General features: G+C 43.5%; 1 protein-coding gene across 1 annotated transcript in view; it reads left to right on the top strand.

Annotated features, from left to right (window-relative positions):
• Positions 1–27,588, top strand: part of LOC126413159 (protein O-mannosyl-transferase TMTC2-like) — an 899,537-nt gene that overhangs the window by 573,135 nt on the left and 298,814 nt on the right. The window contains exon 14 of the mRNA XM_050083054.1: positions 23,188–23,272. Within this exon, the coding sequence (XP_049939011.1) occupies positions 23,188–23,272 (85 nt within the window). The remainder of the gene's footprint in view (positions 1–23,187; positions 23,273–27,588) is intronic.

Here is a 27,588-nt window from a genome sequence, read left to right as displayed (position 1 = left end):
ATACACAAGAATTCACTTAATACTTACACACTACACAATTCCTTCTCCGGCGTAAATCACAAGTTATGTGTAAATATGGAAAATGGCTGAAGTTGGCAAAGGGCCAACTACCTGTACTGTTAATTTCAAACTTCTGCGCTCTTCCAGTTAAATATGAAGCGAACCATTTGTGCATTGTCCCACTCATACCCACAATACTTAAGCTTATCTAGAAGAATTTCATGATTCACACAGTTAAAAGCCTTTGAGAGATCACCAAAAACCCCAGCGGGTGATGTTCGGTTATTCAGAGCATTTATTATTTGATCAGTGAAAGCATATGTGGCATTTTCTGTTGAGAAGCCTTTTTGACATTTTCTTAGTACTGTATGAAGCTATTCTTGAATACATTACTGTTTCAAGAATTTTGGATAAAGTTGTCAGAAGTGAGATTGGATGGTAATTGTTAACATCAGGGTGGGGGGGGGGGGGGGGGAATGGTGGGGAGGGGGCGGGGGAGCTTACAAAAAAAAATGCCACTCTCATCGACTTTATTTCCTGATCACAGATACAATGCAGACATAAAACAATAAGCAAAGAACACATGCTTTTTTTATCAAATATGTATTAACATAATACATGTAACCTTACTGACAAGTGTGAAGTTCGGAGCTAGCCTGCTACTTATTACAAAGAAAGAAACATGTGTTTTCATTATTCTGCTATAGTTTTTAAATGTTTCTTGGCTAGCATCTCAATATTTAGAGTGAGATTACTTGTCATCCAATCAGATGAACATTAGTTAGACTACTAAGATATAACTATTGTAACAATCGATAAATACGCAAGTGGCTTTCTGGAAGCCGCTTCATCAACAAAAACAATTTTCTTTTAAAATCCAAAGCCGGTGTCAAAAATATCCTTATTTAGTTGATATATACCCTGTAATGCTGTACTCAAGGCATTCAAATGCTTAGTGGGGTCAGTTAGAACGCAAGATCTAATACCCATGGTAGGTCATCAAACTCTTTTACTGGGGGTCCTTTCTTGTCCATGGATAAGACTACGTATCTACGCAAGTTGAAGAAACGTTTTGAAATTACATCAAGACACAGCCTCCGTACTTCGTAAAAAGACGGCGCATCGCTATAATCACATCCCAGCTCTGCCTGGAAGGATTTACTGCCGATGTTCCAAACCGTATTATCTCAGTTTATTAACTGTGTTTACAGTATTAAAGAGATAACACTAGCAACAGGAAGTCAATGTGCTCGTCTTGCACCGCGCGCATCGGTAACAAACGAGTGATGTTAGCAGACAAGTAAGGGAGAACTGCCGGTTCACAGCGCCTGAGGACAGGCACTGCAGCGTTCGCGGTCGCTCGCGACCGCAATACAGAATTTGCCCGCCCCTGCTCTACAGTCTCCAGCCGCTCCAGTTGCTTCGTCTGTCCACTGCCTCTTCCCAAATGCCCTCTCTGCGTCCCCACTAGAGCACAGAGGTGCACAAATCCTCCTTCCAGCGTGCCTGCCACTATCTCCTCCGCAACCACTAAAACAGCTCAACCTACCACAACGGGGACACAAGACTGTGTACTGAGGTACGGTGGTCAAAGCAGGGCAGCATGGGTTTCCGGAAGCCTCGCAAGCTTCACGGGACCCTTTCAGCCTGCTGCACCTGACAACAAGTTGCACCATCAGTCAATGTATATGTTTGCGTAAGTACACTCCTGGAAATGGAAAAAAGAACACATTGACACCGGTGTGTCAGACCCACCATACTTGCTCCGGACACTGCGAGAGGGCTGTACAAGCAATGATCACACGCACGGCACAGCGGACACACCAGGAACCGCGGTGTTGGCCGTCGAATGGCGCTAGCTGCTTAGCATTTGTGCACCGCCGCCGTCAGTGTCAGCCAGTTTGCCGTGGCATACGGAGCTCCATCGCAGTCTTTAACACTGGTAGCATGCCGCGACAGCGTGGACGTGAACCGTATGTGCAGTTGACGGACTTTGAGCGAGGGCGTATAGTGGGCATGCGGGAGACCGGGTGGACGTACCGCCGAATTGCTCAACACGTGGGGCGTGAGGTCTCCACAGTACATCGATGTTGTCGTCAGTGGTCGGCGGAAGGTGCACGTGCCCGTCGACCTGGGACCGGACCGCAGCGACGCACGGATGCACGCCAAGACCGTAGGATCCTACGCAGTGCCGTAGGGGACCGCACCGCCACTTCCCAGCAAATTAGGGACACTGTTGCTCCTGGGGTATCGGCGAGGACCATTCGCAACCGTCTCCATGAAGCTAGGCTACGGTCCCGCACACCGTTAGGCCGTCTTCCGCTCACGCCCCAACATCGTGCAGCCCGCCTCCAGTGGTGTAGCGACAGGCGTGAATGGAGGGACGAATGGAGACGTGTCGTCTTCAGCGATGAGAGTCGCTTCTGCCTTGGTGCCAATGATGGTCGTATGCGTGTTTGGCGCCGTGCAGGTGAGCGCCACAATCAGGACTGCATACGACCGAGGCACACAGGGCCAACACCCGGTATCATGGTGTGGGGAGCGATCTCCTACACTGGCCGTACACCACTGGTGATCGTCGAGGGGACACTGAATAGTGCACGGTACATCCAAACCGTCATCGAACCCATCGTTCTACCATTCCTAGACCGGCACGGGAACTTGCTGTTCCAACAGGACAATGCACGTCCGCATGTATCCCGTGCCACCCAACGTGCTCTAGAAGGTGTAAGTCAACTACCCTGGCCAGCAAGATCTCCGGATCTGTCCCCCATTGAGCATGTTTGGGACTGGATGAAGCGTCGTCTCACGCGGTCTGCACGTCCAGCACGAACGCTGGTCCAACTGAGGCGCCAGGTGGAAATGGCATGGCAAGCCGTTCCACAGGACTACATCCAGCATCTCTACGATCGTCTCCATGGGAGAATAGCAGCCTGCATTGCTGCGAAAGGTGGATATACACTGTACTAGTGCCGACATTGTGCATGCTCTGTTGCCTGTGTCTATGTGCCTGTGGTTCTGTCAGTGTGATCATGTGATGTATCTGACCCCAGGAATGTGTCAATAAAGTTTCCCCTTCCTGGGACAATGAATTCACGGTGTTCTTATTTCAATTTCCAGGAGTGTAGTTTCACTGCAGTTCGTTTATCGTAACGGCGAGAGCAGAGACAGAGGGAAAATTAAGAATCTGTGAATTATTTTCCAGTCACGTAAAAAGCCTACGTGTAGGTGTGTCGCAATGCAAATGGTGTAAAAAGTTACTAAACACTCATTCTGGAACCTCGTGTACGCTGCGACATGTTTGTAAATTTGACCAGCAGTCTCCTCACTACATAAATATTTTGAAAGAGGAAGAAGTGTCTGTGGAAAGGCGTGCTAAGAACTTGAATCCATTTATCAGTATATAGATTTTCTAAATTTAGGGCTAACATTGATTGAAATAGAAAAAAATGGTTCGGTGGACATTAAAAACCACATTCTGACGGTGTGCAACGTAGTGCGAAGAAAGCTTAGGACGTAAGAAAAAGCTGCTTCTTTCCGGCATGTACCTTTTAAATTAACGTAATATTAAAAACTAAACCCGGCCAGGGTGGCCGATTGGTTCTAGGCGCTACAGTCTGGAACCCCGCGACCGCTACGGCCGCAGGTTCGAATCCTGCCTCGGGCATGGATGTGTGTGATGTCCTTAGGTTAGATAGGTTTAAGTAGTTCTAAGTTCTAGGGGAATGGTGACCTCAGTAGTTAAGTCCCATAGTGCTCAGAGACATTCTTTGAAAAACTAACTTCATGTTTCCTAAAATACATTACAATAGAGAATGAACTATTTTGGCCACTTAGTATAAATTCGGCGAACCTGCAATACACAATGAAAATTGGTGTAACTGGCGTCATATTTGGCTGAAACAACTAAGGTTACATAAAATAGACTTTCAAAACCTTACTTTAGGTGGCGTTGCTGCATAATACACATCTCTAGGTTCCGAAGTCTAAAGGATCTCGACTTTCAGAGATGGTTTTGCTTATTATAAAAAGCACTTATTAGATTTGACCCGATGATGGTTTGAATCGAGTGTACCGAGTACCAGTCGAAAGAGGCTGAAGTTACGAAGAAACCGGTTAATATCGAAATAAATAAATAAACCCGGAATACTCCGAAAAGGAAAAAAAAGAACAAATATCCCAAGGAACACTGCACCGTACTTCTTAACAACACATGCGCTGCAGTATTCTCGCACCCATAACTGGCAGCGACTTTCAGTTTAAACGTCCGCTCCTTACGACAAGCTGAAAAAGAGAGTGGTGGAGAGAAGGACAGAGTGATATACATTATCTCTACATGCTTATGATAAACCCCTTCCTTCAAGCCGCTCGGGGTAGCCGCTCGGTCTGTGGCGCCTTGCGCGGCTCCCCCGGTAGGAGGTTCGAGTACTCTCTCGGGCATGTGTGTGTGTGTGTGGGGAGGGGGGGGGGGGCTTGGTGTAAGTTAGTTTAAGTTAGATTGAGTAGTGTGCAAGCCTAGGGACCGGTGACCTTAGCAGTTTGGTCCGTAGGAACGTACCACAAATTTCCAGATTTTTTCTTCCCTCAAAAATATTTCTCTTCTTTATACCTTCTCTGTATTACCACAGATGACGTGCCATTGATCTCATTTGTACTAAGAGTGCAGGACACGCCAGGCGCCTACTCGTTTCCACCGCCCTGGGTGGAATACATAAGTTCTAATAAGTGTTCAGCAACCTGCACTCTTCTATACTTGTTGCCCCCCGCCCAGAAAACAGCACGTAGGTCATGAATCCGCTATCTTGAGGCTGTAAGAAACTCTTGTTGTTTTAGAAATAATTAAATTTTCATTTAGTCTGTTTATACGTGATGCCACTCGCTTTTTATTAGCGGAACACGAGAAATTGCACAATTATATTCCACTTTAGAGTCACAAATAATTTCTGTTCTCCAGTAAATTAATGAACTTCGTATTTTCTGTAATTACTATCACACCGTTCTCAACTACATGTCCATATAACGATACATTACTAATAAAGTCTTGACACTGACCAGTCCGCAGCTCATGATCTAGTGGCGCCGGCACGGTAACTCAGCGTGTTCGGTCAGAGGGTTAGCTGCCCTCTGTAACAAAGAAACTGAGTTAATGCATCAACGACGAACTGAGACGGGTGTCTCGCGACGTCCACCTCGAGCAGATGAAACGAACAAAAAGAGGTAAAAAAAAGTGGCTAGCGTTGCTACCTCTGGATCACGAGGTCCCGGGTTCCATTCCCGGCCGGGTTGGGGATTTTCTCTGGCCGGGGACTGGGTGTTTGTGCTGTCCTCATAATTTCATGATCATCATTCGTGAGAGTGGCTGTATTGGACTCTTGTAAACATTCGGTTGAGCGCCCCACAAACCAAACATCATCATCATTAACACTGACTGCGACGAGCATCATGTCTGTCCTCCGAGGCTAACCGACCACCTTTCATATTAACAAACCAGACATCTACATCTACATCTACATGATTACTCTGCAATTCACATTTAAGTGCTTGGCAGAGGGTTCATCGAACCACAATCATACTATCTCTCTACCATTCCACTCCCGAACAGTGCACGGGAAAAACGAATACTTAAACCTTTCTGTTCGAGCTCTGATTTCTCTTATTTTATTTTGATGATCATTCCTACCTATGTAGGTTCGGCTCGTCAAATATTTTCGCATTCGGAAGAGAAAGTTGGTGACTGAAATTTCGTAAATAGATCTCGCCGCGACGAAAAACGTCTTTGCTTTAATGACTTCCATCCCAACTCGCGTATCATATCTGCCACACTCTCTCCCATATTGCGTGATAATACAAAATGAGCTGCCCTTTTTTGCACCCTTTCGATGTCCTCCGTCAATCCCACCTGGTAAGGATCCCACACCGCGCAGCAATATTCTAACAGAGGACGAACGAGTGTAGTGTAAGCTGTCTCTTTAGTGGACTTGTTGCATCTTCTAAGTGTCCTGCCAATGAAACGCAACCTTTGGCTCGCCTTCCCCACAATATTATCTATGTGGTCTTTCCAACTGAAGTGTTCGTAATTTTAACAAAAAAATGGTTCAAATGGCTCTGAGCACTATGGGACTTAATATCTAAAGTCATCAGTCCCCTAGAACTTAGAACTACTTAAACCTAACTAACCTAAGGACATCACACACACCCATGCCCGAGGCAGGATTCGAACCTGCGACAGTAGCGGTCGCGCTGTTCCAAACTGTAGCGCGTAGAACCGCTCGGCGTAATTTTAACACCAAGGTACTTAGTTGAATTGACAGCCTTGAGAATTGTACTATTTATCGAGTATTCGAATTCCAACGGATTTCTTTTGGAACTAATGTGGATCACCTCACACTTTTCGTTATTTAGCGTCAACTGCCACCTGTCACACCATACAGCAATCTTTTCTAAATCGCTTTCCAACTGATACTGGTCTTAGGATGACCTTATTTGACGGTAAATTACAGCATCATCTGCGAACAACCTAAGAGAACTAATCAGATTGTCACCCAGGTCATTTATATAGATCAGGAACAGCAGAGGTCCCAGGACGCTTCCCTGGGGAATACCTGATATCACTTCAGTTTTACTCGATGATTTGCCGTCTATTACTACGAACTGCGACCTTCCTGACAGGAAATCACGAATCCAGTCGCACAACTGAGACGATACCCCATAGGCCAGCAGCTTGATTAGAAGTCGCTTGTGAGGAACGGCATCAAAAGCTTTCCGGAAATCCAGAAACACGGAATCAACCTGAGATCCCCTGCCGATAGCGGCCATTACTTCGTGCAAATAAAGATTTAGCTGCGTTGCACAAGAACGATGTTTTCTGAAACCATGCTGATTACGTATCAATAGATCGTTCCCTTCGAGGTGATTCATAATGTTTGAATACAGTATATGCTCCAAAACCCTACTTCAAACCGACGTCAATGATATAGGTCTGTAGTTCGATGGATTACTCCTACTACCCCTCTTAAACACTGGTGCGACCTGCGCAATTTTCCAATCTGTAGGTACAGATCTATCGGTGAGCGAGCGGTTGTATATTGATTGCTAAGTAGGGAGCTATTGTATCTGCGTAATTTGAAAGGAACCTAATCGGTATACAATCTGACATTGCAAATCAAGTCGTAACAGATACCGCGATGGACAACACGTCCATCCTCTGTGACTGCCGAACCAGCTCTGTTCTTACACTTCGCGAGCCATCCAAGTAAACCGCGATCCGAAGATCCCCGTAGAGCTTCGTCTGCCTTTTCGTTTAGCAGTTTGCTGATTATTCTACTGGTTATTAATACTTGCGAGGTATCGGAATGATAGCACGCTGTTGAGAGATGCTTCAATTTGAAATGCAAGTTATTACGGCATTTAGTTTGTCTAATATTAAGGCCAGAAGATTATCATTTTGGCGCGCAACTACCGAACGCGGTATCCAATCGCAGAGAAGGACCACAATTTAGGCAGTCTCTCTCACAATACCGGTACATAACAAACCATCTGTCATCGGTACCTCACACCACATTAAGTCATCTTATGACTGCTGCCTTCTTAACTGCTTTAAAAAGGAGCTTCTAGTAGCTGAATATGATGGCTACAAAGCCAGAAATATTACATTATCACTGTGTACAGGAGTTGCGTATTATGTACGAGTGCAGGCTGTGGCCTATGAGCGCCGACGTATGAAAGTTTGCGTCTGAACGTGAGTCGTGCACGGGCAGCCAAAGTGGTTAAGGCGACCGCTCGCATGAAGTTGGAAATCAGGGTTCGAGTCCCGGTCTTGCACACATTTTCATTTTCGTCGTTCCATTATGTAGCTGATGCGGATTTGCAATTGCGACAACATTTCATGCAACAGAACGGTAATCAGACGATGTTTGGATCGAGTCCCTAGGCGGAATTCTCTTTTAATTTTCAGTCTTTACGTTAAGCTGGAAAGAAAGCGAAATAGTGCTCGAAGTATTGTATTAATGTTTTCATAAAAAGTATGAAATGGAAACACAAAAGGAAATTTGGGATTACGAATAAATTTCCAGGAAGGGATTGTGTGGCGTACACAGGAACTTCGTATATAAAATCAGATCCTTTTATTAATGTACATTTGATGATTTATTCGTGCTGGGGTGATGTTCATCGTAAAAGTAGTGGAAGCAGTAATTTTCGCGGTATCTTGCGCACGTTATGCACGCCACATTTTTGTAATTACACGGTTGTGTTAAAGTTTCTATAGAAAAACGAACTTGGTTTACGTTCATAACGGATTTTTTCTTGTATTGGTCCATGCCACCAGTTCCCAAAATAAGGAAAGGAAAGGACTTGCAGTAGAAGAGATTTGTTTCACAGTGTCGAAGATGAAAAATTGCTCATAGCTCTTAAGGTATGCTTTTTCGACCCTATGTATACCGAGACTTTTTGCTTCTGGTATCGTGTACTTTCAACTGTATGCATTTGCGTCATTACTTATGATACACCCTGTAAGGACTGAATAACATCGGGGGTAGGCTCCAACCATTTCTCACTCCCTTTCCAACCACTGCTTCCTTTCATGCCCTTCGACTCTTATAACTGCCATCTGGTTTCTCTACCGTTTGTAAAATGCCTTTCACTCTCTGTATTTGACCACTGCCATCTTCAGAATTTGAAAGAGAGCATTCCAGTCAACATTGTCAAAAGCTTTCTCTAAGCCTACAAATGCTAGAAACGTAGGTTTGCCTTTCCTTAATCTTTCTTCTAAGATAAGTCGTAAGGTCGGTATTGCCTCACGTGTTCCAATATTTCTGCGGAATCCAAACTGATCATCGCAGAGGTCGGCTTCTACCAGTTTTTCCATTCGTCTGTAAAGAATTCGTGTTAGTATTTTGCAGCTGTGACTTATTAAACTGATAGTTCTGTAATTTTCATATCTGTCAACACCTGCTTTCTTTGGAATTGGAATTATTACATTCTTCTTGAAGTCTGATGGTATTTCGCCTGTTTCATACATCTTGCTCACCAGATGGTAGAGTTTTGTCAGGACTGGCTCTCCCAAGGCTGTCAGTAGTTCTAATGGAACGTTGTCTACTCCCGGGGCCTTGTTTCGACTCAGGTCTTTCAGTGCTCTGTCAAACTCTTCATGCAGTATCATATCTCCCGTTTTATCTTCATCTACATCCTCTTCCATTTCCATAATATTGTCCTCAAGTACATCGCCCTTGTATAGACCCTCTATATACTCCTTCCACCTTTCTGCTTTCCATTCTTTGCTTAGAACTAGATTTTGTGTGGTACAGTGTAAAAAGCCTTCCGGAAATCCAGAAATCCAGAAATCAACAGCACTCAACACCTCATGTGAATAAAGAGCTAGTTGTGTTCCACAGGAACAGTGTTTTCTATACCCATATTGTCTGTACGTCAATAGACGGTTTTCTTCGAGGTAATTCATAATATACGAACACAATATGTGTTCTAAAATCCTGCTGCACATCGACGTTAACGATATGGGCCTGTAATGTTGTGGATTACTCCTACTACCTTTCTTGAATATTAGTGTGACCTGTGCAACTTTCCAGCATTTGGGTACGGATCTTTCGTCGATAGAACGGTTGTATATGATTGTTAAGTATAGAGCTAATGCATCAGAATACTCCGAAAGGAACCTAATTGCTATACAGTCTGTACCAGAAGACTTGCTTTTATTAAGTTATTTAAGTTGTTTCACTTCTCCGAGGATATTTGCTTCTACGTTACTCATGTTGGCAGCTGTTCTCGATTCGAATTCTGGAATACTTGCTTCGTCTTCTTTTGTGAAGGCATTTCGGAAGGCTATGTTTAGTAACTGCGCTTTGGCAGCACTGTCTTCGATAGTATCTCCATTGCTATCGCGGAGAGAAGGGATTGATTGTTTCTTGCCGCTAACATACTTCACATACGACCAGAATCTTTTTGGATTTTCTGCCAGGTTTCGGGAGAAGTTTCGTTGTGGAAACTGTTATAAGCATCTCACAATGAAGTCCACGCAAAATCTGAGCTTCTGTAAAACATCGCCAATCTTGGGGATTTTACGTCTGTTTAAATTTGGCATGTTTGTTTCGTTGTTTCTGCAACAGTGTACTAACCCGTCTTGTGTACCAAGGAAGATCAGCTCCGTCGTTTGTTAATTTAAAAAATGGCTCTGAGCACTATGGGACTTAACATCTTAGATCATCAGTCCCCTAGAACTTAGAACTAATTAAACCTAACTAACCTAAGGACACCACACACATCCATGCCCGAGGCAGGATTCGAACCTGCGACCGTAGCAGTCCCGCGGTTCCGGGCTGTAGCGCCTAGACCCGCACGGCCACCGAGGCCGGCTTGTTAATTTATTTGGTATAAATCTCTCAATTGCTGCCAATACTATTTCTTTGAATTCAAGCCACATTTGGTCTATACTTATATTATTAATGTGGAATGAGTGGAGAGTGTCTCTCAGGAAGGCGTCAAGTGAATTTTTATATGCTTTTTTGAATAGGTATATTTTTCACTTATTTTTCAAGGATTTGGGATTACAATATTGAATCTCGCTACGACAACCCTGTGTTCACTAATCTCTGTATCGGTTTTCATGCTCGGTATTATCTCAGGATTATTTGTTGCTAAGAGGTCAAGTGTGTTTCCACAACCGTTTACTATTCGCGTGGGGTAATGAACTAACTGCTCGAAATAAATTTCAGAGAATGCGTTTAACACAATTTAGAATGATATTTTACGCGTACCTCCGGAATTAAACATATATTTTCGCCAACATATCAAGGGAAAATGATCTGTCGTTAAGTTCACATGTGCTAAAGTTTGTGTATGGACCTGTTCATGAGTTCTAAAGGCTTGCTGCGTTATTTGTGGGTTAGATCAAATGGATCTAAGCACTATGGGACTTAGCATCTGAGGTCATCAGTCCTCTAGACTTAGAACTACTTAAACCTATCTAACCTAAGGACATCACACACATCCATGCCCGAGGCAGGATTCGAACCTGCTACCGTAGCAGCCGCTTGGTTCCGGACTGAAGCGCCTAGAACCGCTTGGACTAGATCTTTCGTTCACAGATTCATTGTCCGCGGCAACTGAATAATTATCCCGGCAAGCGTGAGGTAAATCATTTACTTGCTCGCTAACATCTTCGACCTGCTTGCAAAATTCTTGGAAACTTCTAGCAGGTTCTTGATTGGCTAAATCTCTGTCTGACATAACATCCTTTACCACAGACTGAACCTTTTGTTCAACAGTACTAATCACTTGTGTGTCTTGCTCACCTAACCACTGTTGGAAAACGTCTGTAAAATGTTCCGTTTGTTGTCCTTTTATGATGTCACGCTGAGCGCGGATCACATTAGTCACTGCTTGGCTCAGCAACAGTATTCGACAGCTCATCTTGACCTAATTTCAAATTTTCGAATTCCGATTTTAAAGTATTAAATGCGTCTGTCAAATGCTGATGTAGATCTCGGAACTGACGAAATTCAGTTCAAAAATGGCTCTGAGCACTATGGGACTTAACTTCTGAGGTTATCAGTCGCCTAGAACTTAGAACTACTTAAACCTAACTAACGTAAGTACATGACATACATCCACGCCCGAGGCAGGATTCGAACCTGCGACCGTAGCGGTCGCGCGGTTCCAGACTGTAGCGCCTAGAACCGCTCGGCCACACCGGCCGGCACGAAATTCAGTCCTGAACTCGTGTGTGCATTAGAAATCTATTTAATTGCAGTGTTGAGTGCAGCTTCCGACCCTACTACTTGATTCTCCAATGCAGTGTTAGTTGCCTGCAATTCGATTTTTAATTCAGTCTGACAGTTTTGAAAGTGTGTTTCAAATTTAATTTTTAGCGCTGTATGACTAACTCCAATTCAGTTCTCAGCGTTTGACTATTCTGCAACTCTGTTCTTAATTCCGTTTTTAATTCTGTTGACATTTGTTCAGTACACGCTAACAGTAACGTAAACGGATCAGCAACCTCTTCCACATATGCCTACGGAACGTTTTGTTCGTTCTGTTCTGCTAATTTACCTTGCTGTCTCGTTCTGACCATAAAATTATTAACATATTGCACAGATCGTGTGACATAGTTTATACTGCTTAAATTAATGGCAATTAGGTCCTCAACAATACTATGTTGCAAAAACGTGTTTGGCTGTTACGTAACAGTACGCCAGAAACAATCTAATAACGCTTATGTAGCGATAAAGTTGCACAGATAGTTGACACAAATAAACTTTGGTACTAACTACGTCTAATCTACAAAATGGAAAGTGCCTATCTACCACTAATTCCTCCCTATAACACTCACAGAAAAGTCAGCAGAATTAGAGATGAAAATGTTCACCTACTTTTCGTAGACTGCTGCGAGGTGGACAGCTGTTACAATTCTTTGCTCTCCAGCTTTCTGTTATGTACACCTCTCCATCAATAGTACTCGTAAAATCATACATGAAAAAGAAATACAATATTAGTTCCTTATAACAGTACTACATACAATATTTGCAAAATACAATCCGTTATAATGTTCGTGTTTCTGTGAAGACTCAAGTCGTGTCCTGTCTGTGGGCGAGAATTGTTAGATTTATTTTATTTGTTTTGGTGTTTCATGTTGTGTTAGAGTACTATTTGGACGAGATTTTGGTTTGCACTATTGGCTTTCAGGTGATGTACTGTTAACTAAACTCAACGTTTGCGTTATATGTACAGTGATGAAATCTTGGGTAAAGCGCTGTTAACGCTGTTTAATTATCAGTTCTTTAGTCTTTAAAGAATCGCCGTGTGATTGCAGGTTCGTTCGCCACATCTGCAGCGTCTCTCCAAATGGCCGTCAATGTAGATCCCTATTTCTTTCTTAATATTTATGAGAATGCATTTGTAGATAAATAATTAATTTCGAATCTCACCTATTAATCATGTCAGATGAGCTCTTTTATTTCTTCTGTTGCAATACACTATATCTATAGAGCTGTAGTAGTTTCAAGATAATCTTGAGAACAATATTCCGAAGAACAGTAAACAAAATAATTAACATTCCAGATAACAACAAAAATTATACATAAATCAGAGATGATAGTGTTGTTCATATCTCTCTGTAAGATTGTAGCGTCTTTGAGTCTTACATACATAGCACAGCGTTAAACAATCATTTCACTATTAAAAGTGTTCATATTAAATTGTGACATTATATCACATACCTCAAGTTTCTTCGTTAGTTCATGAAACGAACCGAAATATTTCTTGTTATTACACTCCTCCAGCGATTTAACAATGAAGTCTATTGCTGCCTTCAGTACAGTAGCCTCGCGCTTTTGATACTTTTTAGACGGAGATTCCCTGCTGACTGGCATTATTTTGAACAACTAAGAAGGGCAGTTACGAAGTTTGCATGATACGGTTTTGACTAGGTGAGAGGTCAAGTTACTGTAGCTTCCGTTTTCCAGTCTCCTGTTCCCCACTTTCCCATAATATATAGCCTTCGAAGAAGTGTAGGTAACACAATTATGAAGCGATGAAAAATTTTGTGTACTGGCATTACTAAAAATTTTACTACGAAACAATATTAAACTGCTAAGTACTTTCGTCATACTATCTATATCAACGGTTAAAATGAAAGGTGGTACCACAGAATGTTTGGTACGAATGAAATTGGCTCTTTTGATTGCAGTTGACCAGCTATCATACATTTCTTAAATGGAAGGAAATATGAACTTTGTTCTTATCGGTGCAATTACTGACACCACGGTTTCTTTTTCTGCTCACAAGAGTTCAGTAACAGCACGCTGCTTGTAACGTTAGTCGTCTGTAGACGCCATTTTGACGCTGTACTACGGCTCTGCCATCTGTCAGAACGGTTCGAAACTTCACCAGCCCATTGAACAAACATGAAATGTGAAAGACAAATAAGGACATTTGTCTATATACATTAATGGCTTAAAAAAAATGTGGGGCATTACTTATTGAAGACCCTCGTAATTTATGTGCGATAACATATTGTGGGGCTAGCATAGCTTCCTAAGCAGAGTTCTCGTAGTAGCCTCTGTTGGGAGTAATGTTCATTGAAAATCACACGATGTCGACGAACTCACCCGGACACTTTTTTCTTTTTTTCTTTATTGTTGTTTCATACCAGTATATCGTCATGGTCGACAGGGCACTGCCAATGAATGAGCATGCCAGTATTCGGTCACAAATTGTACTTAGTTAGCTTTAGAAGCGCGAAAATAATAATGAAGAAGTATTTGATAATATGATGGCGTACGTTGTTTTTGACGTATGGGACTCCTGTTAACATCCGGTTACGAATTTTGATAGCCTAACGTAACTATCCGATTGTCAAACACATTAAAAATCATTATTTGACATTCGCAAAAATCATAATTGTAATTTTTGTAGGTGATTAAACTGGAAGAGCAAGGCAATGCTCTCCATTAAGATTCCAAATTTCCTCGGATGGTAGTTGGAAAGAAATTAAATTTATGTACTTAGCTTCTAATGTTGAATAAGTAGGTCCAGGGTACGTAGATGTTCATTAACAAGCCAACAACTTTTTGCACATAATCTTCTTTTTATTAATTCGCAGTTTTGTACATTCTTTATGTTTAATTTTTCTCTAAAATCCATGAAAATACTAATAAAACCTATTTCTATAACCAACTTTCAACTAACGCTCCTTTGGCGTATAAATAAATACGTAACAGCGAAATTTGACAAATTAGTTGTATGAAATTTACATTAACAAACTTGTAATGAAAAGTTGCGAGTTTACGAACATTCAAGTATAACATTAAGTTGCACATAAAGAAAGAAAATGTCTGACAAATTGAATTTGGTCAGTTTCTGTTTTTCTGTATGAAATTTGACAAAATAGGGTCTGTAAGCGATTACATCCATCAAACTTTAAATTACTTTTTAGATACATGATGATTTCAATTGCTAACATTTTCACATGTTGTATTCTTGAGCTCAATTGCTTTCTTATTACATTATGGAATATGCTAATAAACGGAACTAACATTGTGTCGTTTTTTAAACCTTTTTTAACATTAAAGCTACATAAAATTAAATGTATAACATAAATATATATAACGTTCTTTCGAATTTGGAAATATTTACATACTCTTGCATAATTAAATAACGAATGACAAAATGCTAACTATAGTTACGTTTACAATGCTCACTACCACGTATCGTATAATACGTTAAACATGGGTACCGTATTCTACATTATGTGCTTCTCGGTCTGTTGTATTAAATAGAAGTCGCATTTATGGAGGAGTTATGCGTTGAAGGAAGTTGTATGTGTGAAATTTAAAACTTTCCCGGCGTATGAAATTTCGGGCGGATTGCCGGATGACTGCAACTTTTGCCACGACATTTCGGCAAAGAGTTTTCTGGAAATCTTCAGCTATACACCAGACAGTGAGTTCAGCTTTTATTGTGTGGAAGTGAGGGCTGGGTGAGATGGACAGTTGAAGGATATCAGTGATAGGATGAGTACGTTGAAGCGGTTGTATTCGCTATTTTCGTCCTGTTGGGTCGCGTACACTGGAACGTAACGGTAGGATGTTAAACTAGGGTTGCAGATGAACTGTGCTTGATAGCGGGGAAATGTTACGTTGAGATGGAAGAGAGACAGGGCTGCTAGGAGTATTTCTTAAAGGGTGCGGCGACGTTGGGGAGGATGGATATTTCACAGGACTGTTTGGATGAAGCGCACTGTCTTCGACATGTGTTTTTAAAGCACTGTTGAATCACAGCTGTACTCGCTATCTTCTCTGCAACAACCAACTGCTTGTGAATGACTACAATCCAATATACTGCTAACTCAACAATTTGTTCACCTTTATAAATGACGATGTATCCCACAACACATTTTGACTTACTATCATAGTAATTTCGATTCCGTAGTACTTCCGACTTTTCTGGTTTTCTTGTACTATGGTACATAATCTGTGAGACTCACAATAATGAAAATGATGTATGTTACAGTAATAATAACAAGAATTTCAAGCAGACATTGTAGAATTTAGATCACGCAGCTAAGATTAAAAACAGAGCATAAAGTTACATCTGGATGTGCAATGCATGGAGTCAAAACCGCAGAAACGAATGCATGTATTGTATTCTCATGAGGAGACATTATTCTTTAGTTCAAAGCTGACACTTCTCTGGAAACATAAGAGTTTACATACCGCTTTCGCCTCTGAAGTTTTGACCAGGTATGTTTTTGTGCGGTTATTGAACGTATCAGTGACTTGAATAACGAAACAGATGCAGACAGCATGTTTTTGTGAACGTGTATTAAGCAGCTCTTAGAACACTTTAAAATCAATGTCAGAACCAAGTTCGGCGTGCTATGCGAATAAGATTAGTTGTGCGAACTTGTTTATAATACATTCAAAAGTACGTCTAAATACAAATCATTTAATGACAAAAACGTATGATATAAAGATGTTCCGAAACCTACGTGATTAGCACAGTTAGGTCAGCCTGTTTGCTGCTACTGATTGTTGGATACCACAAAGGCAACAATATTTCAACACATTGATGTACGTTAATACAATCTTAGCTTTGTATGTTAAATTATAAATGTTACGTACAATCCATGGAACATTCATACTGTAAGACTTTCAGTATGAGAATAATATCATGTAATGTTATGCTCGAGAGGGAGGCAAGTGTACTTGTAACAAATCAAAAGCAGAACACAATGTGTACCTTTTACATCTAGTATTGTTTTTTTTTTCGTGGAGTAATTCAAAAGTAAGAATGAGTAATTGCGTGATAAATACTTCCAAAATAAAATACTATCGTTCCAGGCAGAGACTTCGCCTGTTTGCGCTGTAAACCACGTCTCCGTAAAACGAACACAGAAACCATCCATAAAAGCTACTGACTGTAATCAGGATCATCACAAGGAAGTGTTTTTAGTGTTTCACTGTGTTAAACCGAGTAGGTACGTCCCTCGTAAGTTGTGAATGTACGTGAAGGTGGTTCAGAATCCACAGCTATTACTGGTGAACGACGTTCAGCATGATTTTAGACAAGAAAAGAGTCAATGTATACTCGTGAGCGATAACACAACTGTATACTATATATGATTATCAGGTACACTTAATTTTAAGGAAAAAATATCATCAAAGTGTTGTGGCTTGGCAAGACAGCCAAGCCACTATGAGGAAGCCGAAAGGCACGCGTTTAAGCCCACGCAGGCTGGCGTGAGGTCTGGAACAGGACACGGAAATGAGAATAGCCAAAAACGTACGTAGCTGCTGGAATACTTAACTTTAATCCATAATTGGTGAACATCGCTCTTGACGGTACATGTTTTACAGCATCAATAGTAACTGGTAATGGCGCCTTGCTAGGTCGTAGCAAATGACGTAGCTGAAGGCTATGCTAACTATCGTCTCGGCAAATGAGAGCGTATTTTGTCAGTGAACCATCGCTAGCAAAGTCGGCTGTACAACTGGGGCGAGTGCTAGGACGTCTCTCTAGACCTGCCGTGTGGCGGCGCTCGGTCTGCAATCACTGATAGTGGCGACACGCGGTACCGACGTATACTAACGGACCGCGGCCGATTTAAAGGCTACTACCTAGCAAGTGTGGTGTCTGGCGGTGACACCACACAAAGTATTCGTCAGGTAGTTTAACGAACATACACCAAGATTTTTACCTTACAAGAACTTCTGTAAATAATATTTAGCGATAAAATTCTGGATAATTAAGTGAACTTGTAAATCAGTTACTTGTATGGTCACATTGCCTCATTTTGATGCACTCGCAGAACTGATACTAAGTGCAGTTACTGGGATTAAAACGTAAGCAGAATATCGGAATATATTCCCTGCTACAGTCAGCATTGCTCTGCTAAAGGATGTTACGAATATGAATTCCAAACTGAAACACCGAAATTAAATGTACGTCCTAATCCGCCGGCGAATGAGAGACACAGTTCTCCAACACACAGAGGTCACCCATAGCACCCCGTCCATTGAGAGAGCAATACGGCTCACGGTGTGACAGCCATTCGCCAAGAAAGACAACTGTTATTCCCAATAAAAATTAACTGTCAATCATGAATACTGCAAGTACACCAATTTTACAATATGATAGAGTAAGTTTCCTTTAATTTACGTCTGTAGTCACAAACTTTTTGTTAACAGAAAGTTTGTGACCATAGACGTAAATTAAAGGAAACTTATTGTTTGTACGGGTCGCTGTCTTATTCGCGATAATGTCGCAGCTTTTGAATATGATAGAGTATTGAACATAGTGTTGTCGTCAAATCCTTATTTCTATTTGTAAAATGTTACTCGTAACATTTGTCAACAGTCTCGTATTATTTAACAGCTTCTAGACCTCGGAGAAGCCTTAGAGCTTGGTACTGCATTCTCCTCATCATTCATGAGCCGTCTCAGTGGTCAGTACCTGCCTATCGCACTGGATGGGCAAAATAAAACTGGCATGGAAAATACTTCATACATCTTGAGATAGCCAACCCTGCTTACATCATCCACCCTGGATGCAGATGGTGTAAGATGGGTTTGCTGTCTTAAGGTGTGTAAAATATTTTCCATGCCTGTTTTATTTTGTTTCATTTGGTAAAAGCTATGAAGCTCATTACACTTGCGGTCATCTGAATTACAGTCATCTGTTGCGTCGGATGCGGGTCGCTCTTGATGCCATTGTGGTTAGAATACGACAGGGATGTCGCCGTACCGTTGTGTGTCACACGGAATATACTGCTTGCAGCAGACAGATTTTAATTCACTATAAGAAGGAAAGTCATACTGTATGACTGGCTGGTAGATACTAAGGGATAGATTTAGCTGCCTAATTTGAAACGTTTTATACCTTCACGACATTACCATCGTTCCCATAAGAAGTGTGTCAGTTATGTCTTCGGTAAAGTTGTTAAATGTGGGTGACTGATTACTACGCATGGAGTTTTAGTGAAATTTGTAGAATTCAAAACAGTCTTTGACCACTAAATTTCTACCTCATTTTAGGCAGAATTCAGTTTGCGTGACCACCATGAGATAGACCTGTTTTCTTTTCTCGATCTTCTGACGGTGCGTATCCTCGCAAAAAAAACCTTGTTTTTTTCCATATACCCTTTAGGAAGATAAAAATACCTGCTGATTATCATATACACTCCTGGAAATGGAAAAAAGAACACATTGACACCGGTGTGTCAGACCCACCATACTTGCTCCGGACACTGCGAGAGGGCTGTACAAGCAATGATCACACGCACGGCACAGCGGACACACCAGGAACCGCGGTGTTGGCCGTCGAATGGCGCTAGCTGCGCAGCATTTGTGCACCGCCGCCGTCAGTGTCAGCCAGTTTGCCGTGGCATACGGAGCTCCATCGCAGTCTTTAACACTGGTAGCATGCCGCGACAGCGTGGACGTGAACCGTATGTGCAGTTGACGGACTTTGAGCGAGGGCGTATAGTGGGCATGCGGGAGGCCGGGTGGACGTACCGCCGAATTGCTCAACACGTGGGGCGTGAGGTCTCCATAGTACATCGATGTTGTCGCCAGTGGTCGGCGGAAGGTGCACGTGCCCGTCGACCTGGGACCGGACCGCAGCGACGCACGGATGCACGCCAAGACCGTAGGGGACCGCAACGCCACTTCCCAGCAAATTAGGGACACTGTTGCTCCTGGGGTATCGGCGAGGACCATTCGCAACCGTCTCCATGAAGCTGGGCTACGGTCCCGCACACCGTTAGGCCGTCTTCCGCTCACGCCCCAACATCGTGCAGCCCGCCTCCAGTGGTGTCGCGACAGGCGTGAATGGAGGGACGAATGGAGACGTGTCGTCTTCAGCGATGAGAGTCGCTTCTGCCTTGGTGCCAATGATGGTCGTATGCGTGTTTGGCGCCGTGCAGGTGAGCGCCACAATCAGGACTGCATACGACCGAGGCACACAGGGCCAACACCCGGCATCATGGTGTGGGGAGCGATCTCCTACATTAGCAGTACACCACTGGTGATCGTCGAGGGGACACTGAATAGTGCACGGTACATCCAAACCGTCATCGAACCCATCGTTCTACCATTCCTAGACCGGCAAGGGAACTTGCTCTTCCAACAGGACAATGCACGTCCGCATGTATCCCGTGCCACCCAACGTGCTCTAGAAGGTGTAAGTCAACTACCCTGGCCAGCAAGATCTCCGGATCTGTCCCCCATTGAACATGTTTGGGACTGGATGAAGCGTCGTCTCACGCGGTCTGCACGTCCAGCACGAACGCTGGTCCAACTGAGGCGCCAGGTGGAAATGGCATGGCAAGCCGTTCCACAGGACTACATCCAGCATCTGTACGATCGTCTCCATGGGAGAATAGCAGCCTGCATTGCTGCGAAAGGTGGATATACACTGTACTAGTGCCGACATTGTGCAAGCTCTGTTGCCTGTGTCTATGTGCCTGTGGTTCTGTCAGTGTGATCATGTGATGTATCTGACCCCAGGAATGTGTCAATAAAGTTTCCCCTTCCTGGGACAATGAATTCACGGTGTTCTTATTTCAATTTCCATTAGTGTAGGTCGAAAATTTTCATAAAATGAAAGAAGAAAAGATTCAGGTAAAAGACTACGGTACTTTCTTCGACTCTACATATTTTGGACACTGGTTGCCGTGCATGATTATGTCACATTTGATCAAGAGTTTTAGTGACTTTTTTGCTCTTATGAGGATGGCAGAAGGAAAGCAGAGGGTGCCGGCGCACAGCCTGCTTCTCTCCTATAGTACCAAGGAAGTGTCCGAGCTCAGTGTCCACATCTTACAGAAGATCATCATGAATGTCAGCTTCAGTTACTAGGCAAGATACTGTGGGTCGGTTTGAAAAGTAATCCAGGACATTGGCACTAAGTCTGGCGATCGAGAACTTCATGGCGCCACCTCCTTTCCCATCACCAGCCAAAAAATGGCAATGAATACTTTTTCCACTACCAAGGTTGGGTTGGGTTGTTGTGGGGGAGGAGACCAAACAGCGAGGTCATCGGTCTCATCGGATTAGGGAAGGACGGGAAAGGAAGTTGGCCGTGCCCTTTCAAAGGAACCATCCCGGCATTTGCCTGGAGCGATTTGGGGAAATTACGGAAAACCTATATGAGGATGGCCGGACGCGGGATTGAACCGTCGTCCTCCCGAATGCGAGTCCAGTATGCTAACCACTGCGACACCTCGCTCGGTCTCCACTACCAGGCTTTGGGCTGGTAACCTCGAAGTCGATCACCATCGCATGCGTGTGCGACAGCAGACTTCATAAAAATATGGATCCACCTACATGTTTCGACTACACTACAGAAGTTTCACGAGCCAGCACTCAGTATTCCCCATACAGTTCCGATCTCTCACCATGCGATTTCCATAACGTGGAAGACCTGAAGAGAGAAATTCGTGGCCGTCGATGTGCTTTGGGTGAAAAGGTGGACGCCTGGGTACGGTCGTGATTCCGTAGGCAACTGCAAACATTTTTCCATGAAGATACTGACCACCTTGTGTCACAGTGGGATAAATGTATTAAGAGTTATGGTGATTACTTTTGAAATAATAAACGGTTTACTTCCTTTTTTCCGTCTCGTTTCCGTTTTACTGCCGTTGCACAGGGCGAACATTAACAAAACCGACAAACTACAGGGACGGATTCCTGACCTGAAATGGACGAAAAATGGTCTTATGAACATCACTACGACCGGAAGTGCATAGCTGCTACAGTAGGTGGCACTGACGAATGATAGTTCCTCTAACCATCTGCTGTGTGTTCCTCGTGTGTTGGAGGCTGAGTGACTGACTCAGCGTGCTGTAAGCAGCAGAATGGTCCAAGATGGGGTTTGTGTACGGCCAAGCGGGAAACTGTCAAGAGGCAGCTCGGCTATACCAAAACAAGTGTCCTCACAGACTCCAACCACATTACACATTTCAAGCCCTTTTTGGGCGTTTGTGTGATCATCGGTCCTTTCAGACAGAAGAACGTGCAGAAAGGCTGCGATATTGAGACGAACCGCGAACTTTGGAAAGGACTCGGAGGCCCTTTGAGCACCAGACTTCCCATAGATTTTTACGTCTGGGCATCTGAAAAGCGTTGTGTATGCTGAACCGATTGCTGGTGTGCAGACCCTTCATCAGCGGTCCACGACGCCTGTGTCGCTATTTAGAAGGCGATCGGAACATGGGAAAGAGCGCCGCAATCCATGATGCGACGTATGGACACATGCACTGCATCCAATGGAGGCCACTTTGAACACGTGTTGTGACACAGACGCGATGCAGCTCTGTACTGTGTTCCGGGACGATCTGCTGACGTTTCGCGCACGCTGCCCATTTCTGGACAGATGTCCATAGGACCTTATATCCGTTATTTCCAGTCAGGAGTCCGTCCCTGCATTTTATCGGTTTTATTAATGTTCACTCTTATTCGTGTATTACTCGTCTTTGCCTATAGATTATTCCTAATTCTCTCGCAATTTCGAACATTTTACACTATTTTACATTGTAAAAGCTTTTTCCTGGTCTATAAATCCTATGAATGTGTTTTTATTTTTTTGAGCCCAGGCTTCCACTATCAGTCGCAACGTCAAAACTGCCCCTCTAGAGCCTATGATCTTAAGGCTGAAGGAGAATCACGTTGCTTCTCAAACAGGATACTGAGTTTCCAGAATGAGATTTTCACTCTACAGCGGAGTGTGCGCTGATATGAAACTTCCTGGCAGATTAAAACTGTGTGCCGGACGGAGTCTCAAACGCAGGCAGAAGTAAAGCTGTGAGGACGGGGCGTGAGTCGTGCTTGGGTAGCTCAGTTGGTAGAGCACATGCCCGCGTAAGGCAAAGGTCCCGAGTTCGAGTCTCGGTCCGGCACACAGTTTTAATCTGCCAGGAAGCTTCAGGATACTGAGTCTTCCGACCGTAATTGTGGACAGGACTGACACCGATTTGTTGCGAGAAAATAAGCTAAATTGTTTAAACATGAGTCTCTCAGATCTGTTATGTATGTGCGTGGCTGTATAGTGTCACCTGACAACCGGTAAAGTAATTGTTAATAAAACATCGTTACAGTAGCGCTGGTTCTGCGCTACTCTGGTTGTCCAGCGCTGCTCCACTGTGACTGCAGATTGATGTTGTTGTTGTTGTTGCAGAGCTCCCGGGCTGCAGAAGCAGAGCAGTGGTACCGGCGCGCCCTGCGTCTAGCCCCGGACGACGCGTCTGTTCTGCTCCACTATGGTGAGTACACACTCCCACACACCTCAACTCACTGTCGTCTGTTCCAACTCGCTAGTCTCTAATGACTAAGCCGCAAGACGTACGCAGCCAGCTGTCTATTTAGAAGTCATTTGAACATATGTGTGATTAAATAAACCGAGAATTTGGTTCACTTCACGTCGATTTTCAGTGCAATTAAAAAATGCATCGTAATGCTGTTTTAATACAGCTGCCGCGTAAGTAATTTCTATGTGGTCACTATAGACTTCATCTTTTCCGAAACGTCTGATAGGAAATCATTTGAATGACCGTCTTAAAACAGGCAGGTCTGAATTATCGCTTACTTCCTGATTTTTTAAATGTCATGTCCACACAAATCTAAAAAGACAGTAAAGAACAATAACTTATTCGTTTTATAAATGTAGAAAAGATAATCTTTGCGAATCAATATTTTTTGTTATTTCGTATAAGTGTCTCATAATTAAGGCGCAACATTTTATAAAATTTACTAAAATTACCAGACAGTCTTAATAGCGTCCAAAAATACATGTAGTATGGCGGCACGGAATGGCCATCTGACACATAATCATTTGAATGAGTACCTTAGAACAGGCAGTTCCATTTTACCTGATTTGTAATCCGACTCTGATAAAGGATTACATGAAACCCATTCTGATGCTGCTTCAGATGTTCTGATGATGGTGAAAGTTGGTTAAGTGTATAAAACATTTATGTGATTGCGTCAGTGCAAATGCTGAACGCGCAAACTAAAAAGACAGTGATTGTCTCCCTACAAGGCGTCGTTCTTTACAAAAAGAGAAACCATTGGATTAAAAGTTTTCTCTTATATAAATGAGATAAGCACAATACCGGAAACCATAAAAGGTAGCAAGTAAAACAGAACATAATTAATGTAAACATGGAACAATACCGAGGAAGATATTATGATCCCCTGCTCGTTTGGTAAATTTGTGTTTTATTTTAACTGATTTTGATACTGGCTCGATCCCCACAAGTACCGATGCTTTTAGACAATTAACTGCCTTTGTCGCCTCTTTTCATGGAGAAGAAAATCTTGTAGAACCACTTACTTTCAATTCTGATCTCATACTAGAAGATGAGAATATAAAATTCTGTTCTGAAAAAAAAAGAAGGAAAGAAAGAAACAGAGAAATCCCAGACATGGAATTATTTTTACGTTATAATTTATTTTTGGTTTCGAGCACGAAAGTTGAACGCGGAATGGACTCATACAAATGTATATAAGCTTTACTTTGATTACTACCAGCAGTGACTCTGCAACGACTGTTCAGCGAACATTGCGGTGTATGGGCCTCTGCGGCGGCCGCCCGGTTCGTGCCTCCATGCTGACTGCTTTCCGACGGCGACGAAGGCTGGAACTTGCACCCCAGTATCGGCGTCCACTGAATGGCGGCAGGTGGCATTTTCAGATGAATCGCGTTTCAAGCTCTATCGGACAGGTGGCTATTGGCGCGTACGGCTGAAATGTCTGAAAGCAAACACCCTTCATGTTTTTTGGTCTGGGGAATGTTTTCGTGGCATCCCTTGTGTGATCTCGTCATTCTGGAAGGCACAACGAATCAACACAAGTATGCATCTAACCTTGGATTCCATATCTGCCCCTAGATGCAGTTTATTTTACTGCGGCACATACAGGGTGTTTCAAAAATGACCGGTATATTTGAAACGGCAATAAAAACTAAACGAGCAGCGATAGAAATACACCGTTTGTTGCAATATGCTTGGGACAACAGTACATTTTCAGGCGGACAAACTTTCGAAATTACAGTAGTTACAATTTTCAGCAACAGATGGCGCTGCAAGTGATGTGAAAGATATAGAAGACAACGCAGTCTGTGGGTGCGCCATTCTGTACGTCGTCTTTCTGCTGTAAGCGTGTGCTGTTCACGACGTGCAAGTGTGCTGTAGACAACATGGTTTATTCCTTAGAACAGAGGATTTTTCTGGTGTTGGAATTCCACCGCCTAGAACATAGTGTTGTTGCAACAAGACGAAGTTTTCAACGGAGGTTTAATGTAACCAAAGGACCGAAAAGCGATACAATAAAGGATCTGTTTGAAAAATTTCAACGAACTGGGAACGTGATGGATGAACGTGCTGGAAAGGTAGGGCGACCGCGTACGGCAACCACAGAGGGCAACGCGCAGCTAGTGCAGCAGGTGATCCAACAGCGGCCTCGGGTTTCCGTTCGCCGTGTTGCAGCTGCGGTCCAAATGACGCCAACGTCCACGTATCGTCTCATGCGCCAGAGTTTACACCTCTATCCATACAAAATTCAAACGCGGCAACCCCTCAGCGCCGCTACCATTGCTGCACGAGAGACATTCGCTAACGATATAGTGCACAGGATTGATGACGGCGATATGCATGTGGGCAGCATTTGGTTTACTGACGAAGCTTATTTTTACCTGGAGGGCTTCGTCAATAAACAGAACTGGCGCATATGGGGAACCGAAAAGCCCCATGTTGCAGTCCCATCGTCCCTGCATCCTCAACAAGTACTGGTCTGGGCCGCCATTTCTTCCAAAGGAATCATTGGCCCATTTTTCAGATCCGAAACGATTACTGCATCACGTTATCTGGACATTCTTCGTGAATTTGTGGCGGTACAAACTGCCTTAGACGACACTGCGAACACCTCGTGGTTTATGCAAGATGGTGCCCGGTCACATCGCACGGCCGACGTCTTTAATTTCCTGAATGAATATTTCGATGATCGTGTGATTGCTTTGGGCTATCCGAAACATACAGGAGGCGGCGTGGATTGGCCTCCCTATTCGCCAGACATGAACCCCTGTGACCTCTTTCTGTGGGGACACTTGAAAGACCAGGTGTACCGCCAGAATCCAGAAACAATTGAACAGCTGAAGCAGTACATCTCATCTGCATGTGAAGCCATTCCGCCAGACACGTTGTCAAAGGTTTCGGGTAATTTCATTCAGAGACTACGCCATATTATTGCTACGCATGGTGGATATGTGGAAAATATCGTACTATAGAGTTTCCCAGACCGCAGCGCCATCTGTTGTTGAAAATTGTAACTACTGTAATTTCGAAAGTTTGTCTGCCTGAAAATGTACTGTTGTCCCAAGCATATTGCAACAAACGGTGTATTTCTATCGCTGCTCGTTTAGTTTTTATTGCCGTTTCAAATATACCGGTCATTTTTGAAACACCCTGTAGCAGGACAATGCAACGTGTCACAGTTCGCAGTGTACGACCGTAGTTCGAAAAGAAGTACTGTGAGGCTACCGTATTCCCCTGGGCACCGAAATCTCCGGATTTAAACCCAATCGCGGATCTGTGAGGCCACCTCGACCTGGCTATAGGTGACATGGATCCTCAACCGAGAAAGCTAGCGCAGCTGACCACGACACTGCAGTCGGCGGGCTTTACATCCCTGTCGGTATCTTCCACAACCTCGCTGACTCTCTTCTTATGTGTCTCACAGCGGTCCGCGCCGCGAAGTGGGAACATTAATGTGACTGGACAGTGTCCCTTGAGCTGATGAACGTGGACATTTTGTCTTTAGTGGCGTCTTTGTCTTCGTGAAGGTTCAGACAAATAGACACCCAGAAAGTAAATTAAATCCTTACTCTACACATCGTGGATAACACTGTCTTTAAAATAATAAGTAAACACATGAGCCTTGGTATATTCGTGGCGCTAAATAATACTGAGATACCACAAATGGTAATGGTAGGAATAGTGACTGCGAATAATAATATTCTGCACGGCCGTGAAGGATCGGGTAACTATCGGGCTGGTAACCATTTTCCGTCTCAGATATATGTACGCAAACACTCGGAAGTCTTCCTGGCAGATTAAAACTGTGTGTCGGACCGAGACTCCAACTCGGGACCTTTGTCTTTCGCGGGCAAGTGCTCTACCACTTGCCCGCGAAAGGCAAAGGTAAGTTCGAGTCTCGGTCCGGCACAAAGTTTTAACCTGCCAGGAAGTGTCATATCAGCGCACATTCCGCTGCAGAGCGAAAATGTCACTCGGAAGGTGTTACCTCACTTGAACACGGGATCTACACCAGACGCGTACAAGTGGGGTACGCAGATACCTTCCCAGGGGGTCTGGTGGAGCCAGGACTATCGCCTGACCACTAAACTGCGCCAACATTGCCAAAGCCAGAATAAGAATGCCAACCCCGTAGCAAAACAGGGAAAGAGGAACCTCTCTCGCACTCATCAAACTTCACAGACGTTCTCCTATACATCTTGCGGGATTATCACTCCCGGAAGAAAGCATATCGCGGGGATATGGCTTAAAGCAACCTAGAAGACTCC

Source organism: Schistocerca serialis, chromosome 7 (genome assembly GCF_023864345.2).
Source record: "Schistocerca serialis cubense isolate TAMUIC-IGC-003099 chromosome 7, iqSchSeri2.2, whole genome shotgun sequence".
In the NCBI taxonomy this organism is placed as follows: domain Eukaryota; kingdom Metazoa; phylum Arthropoda; class Insecta; order Orthoptera; family Acrididae; genus Schistocerca; species Schistocerca serialis.
Note: the sequence above shows the minus strand (reverse complement) of the source record. Positions and strands in the feature narration are given on the sequence as shown.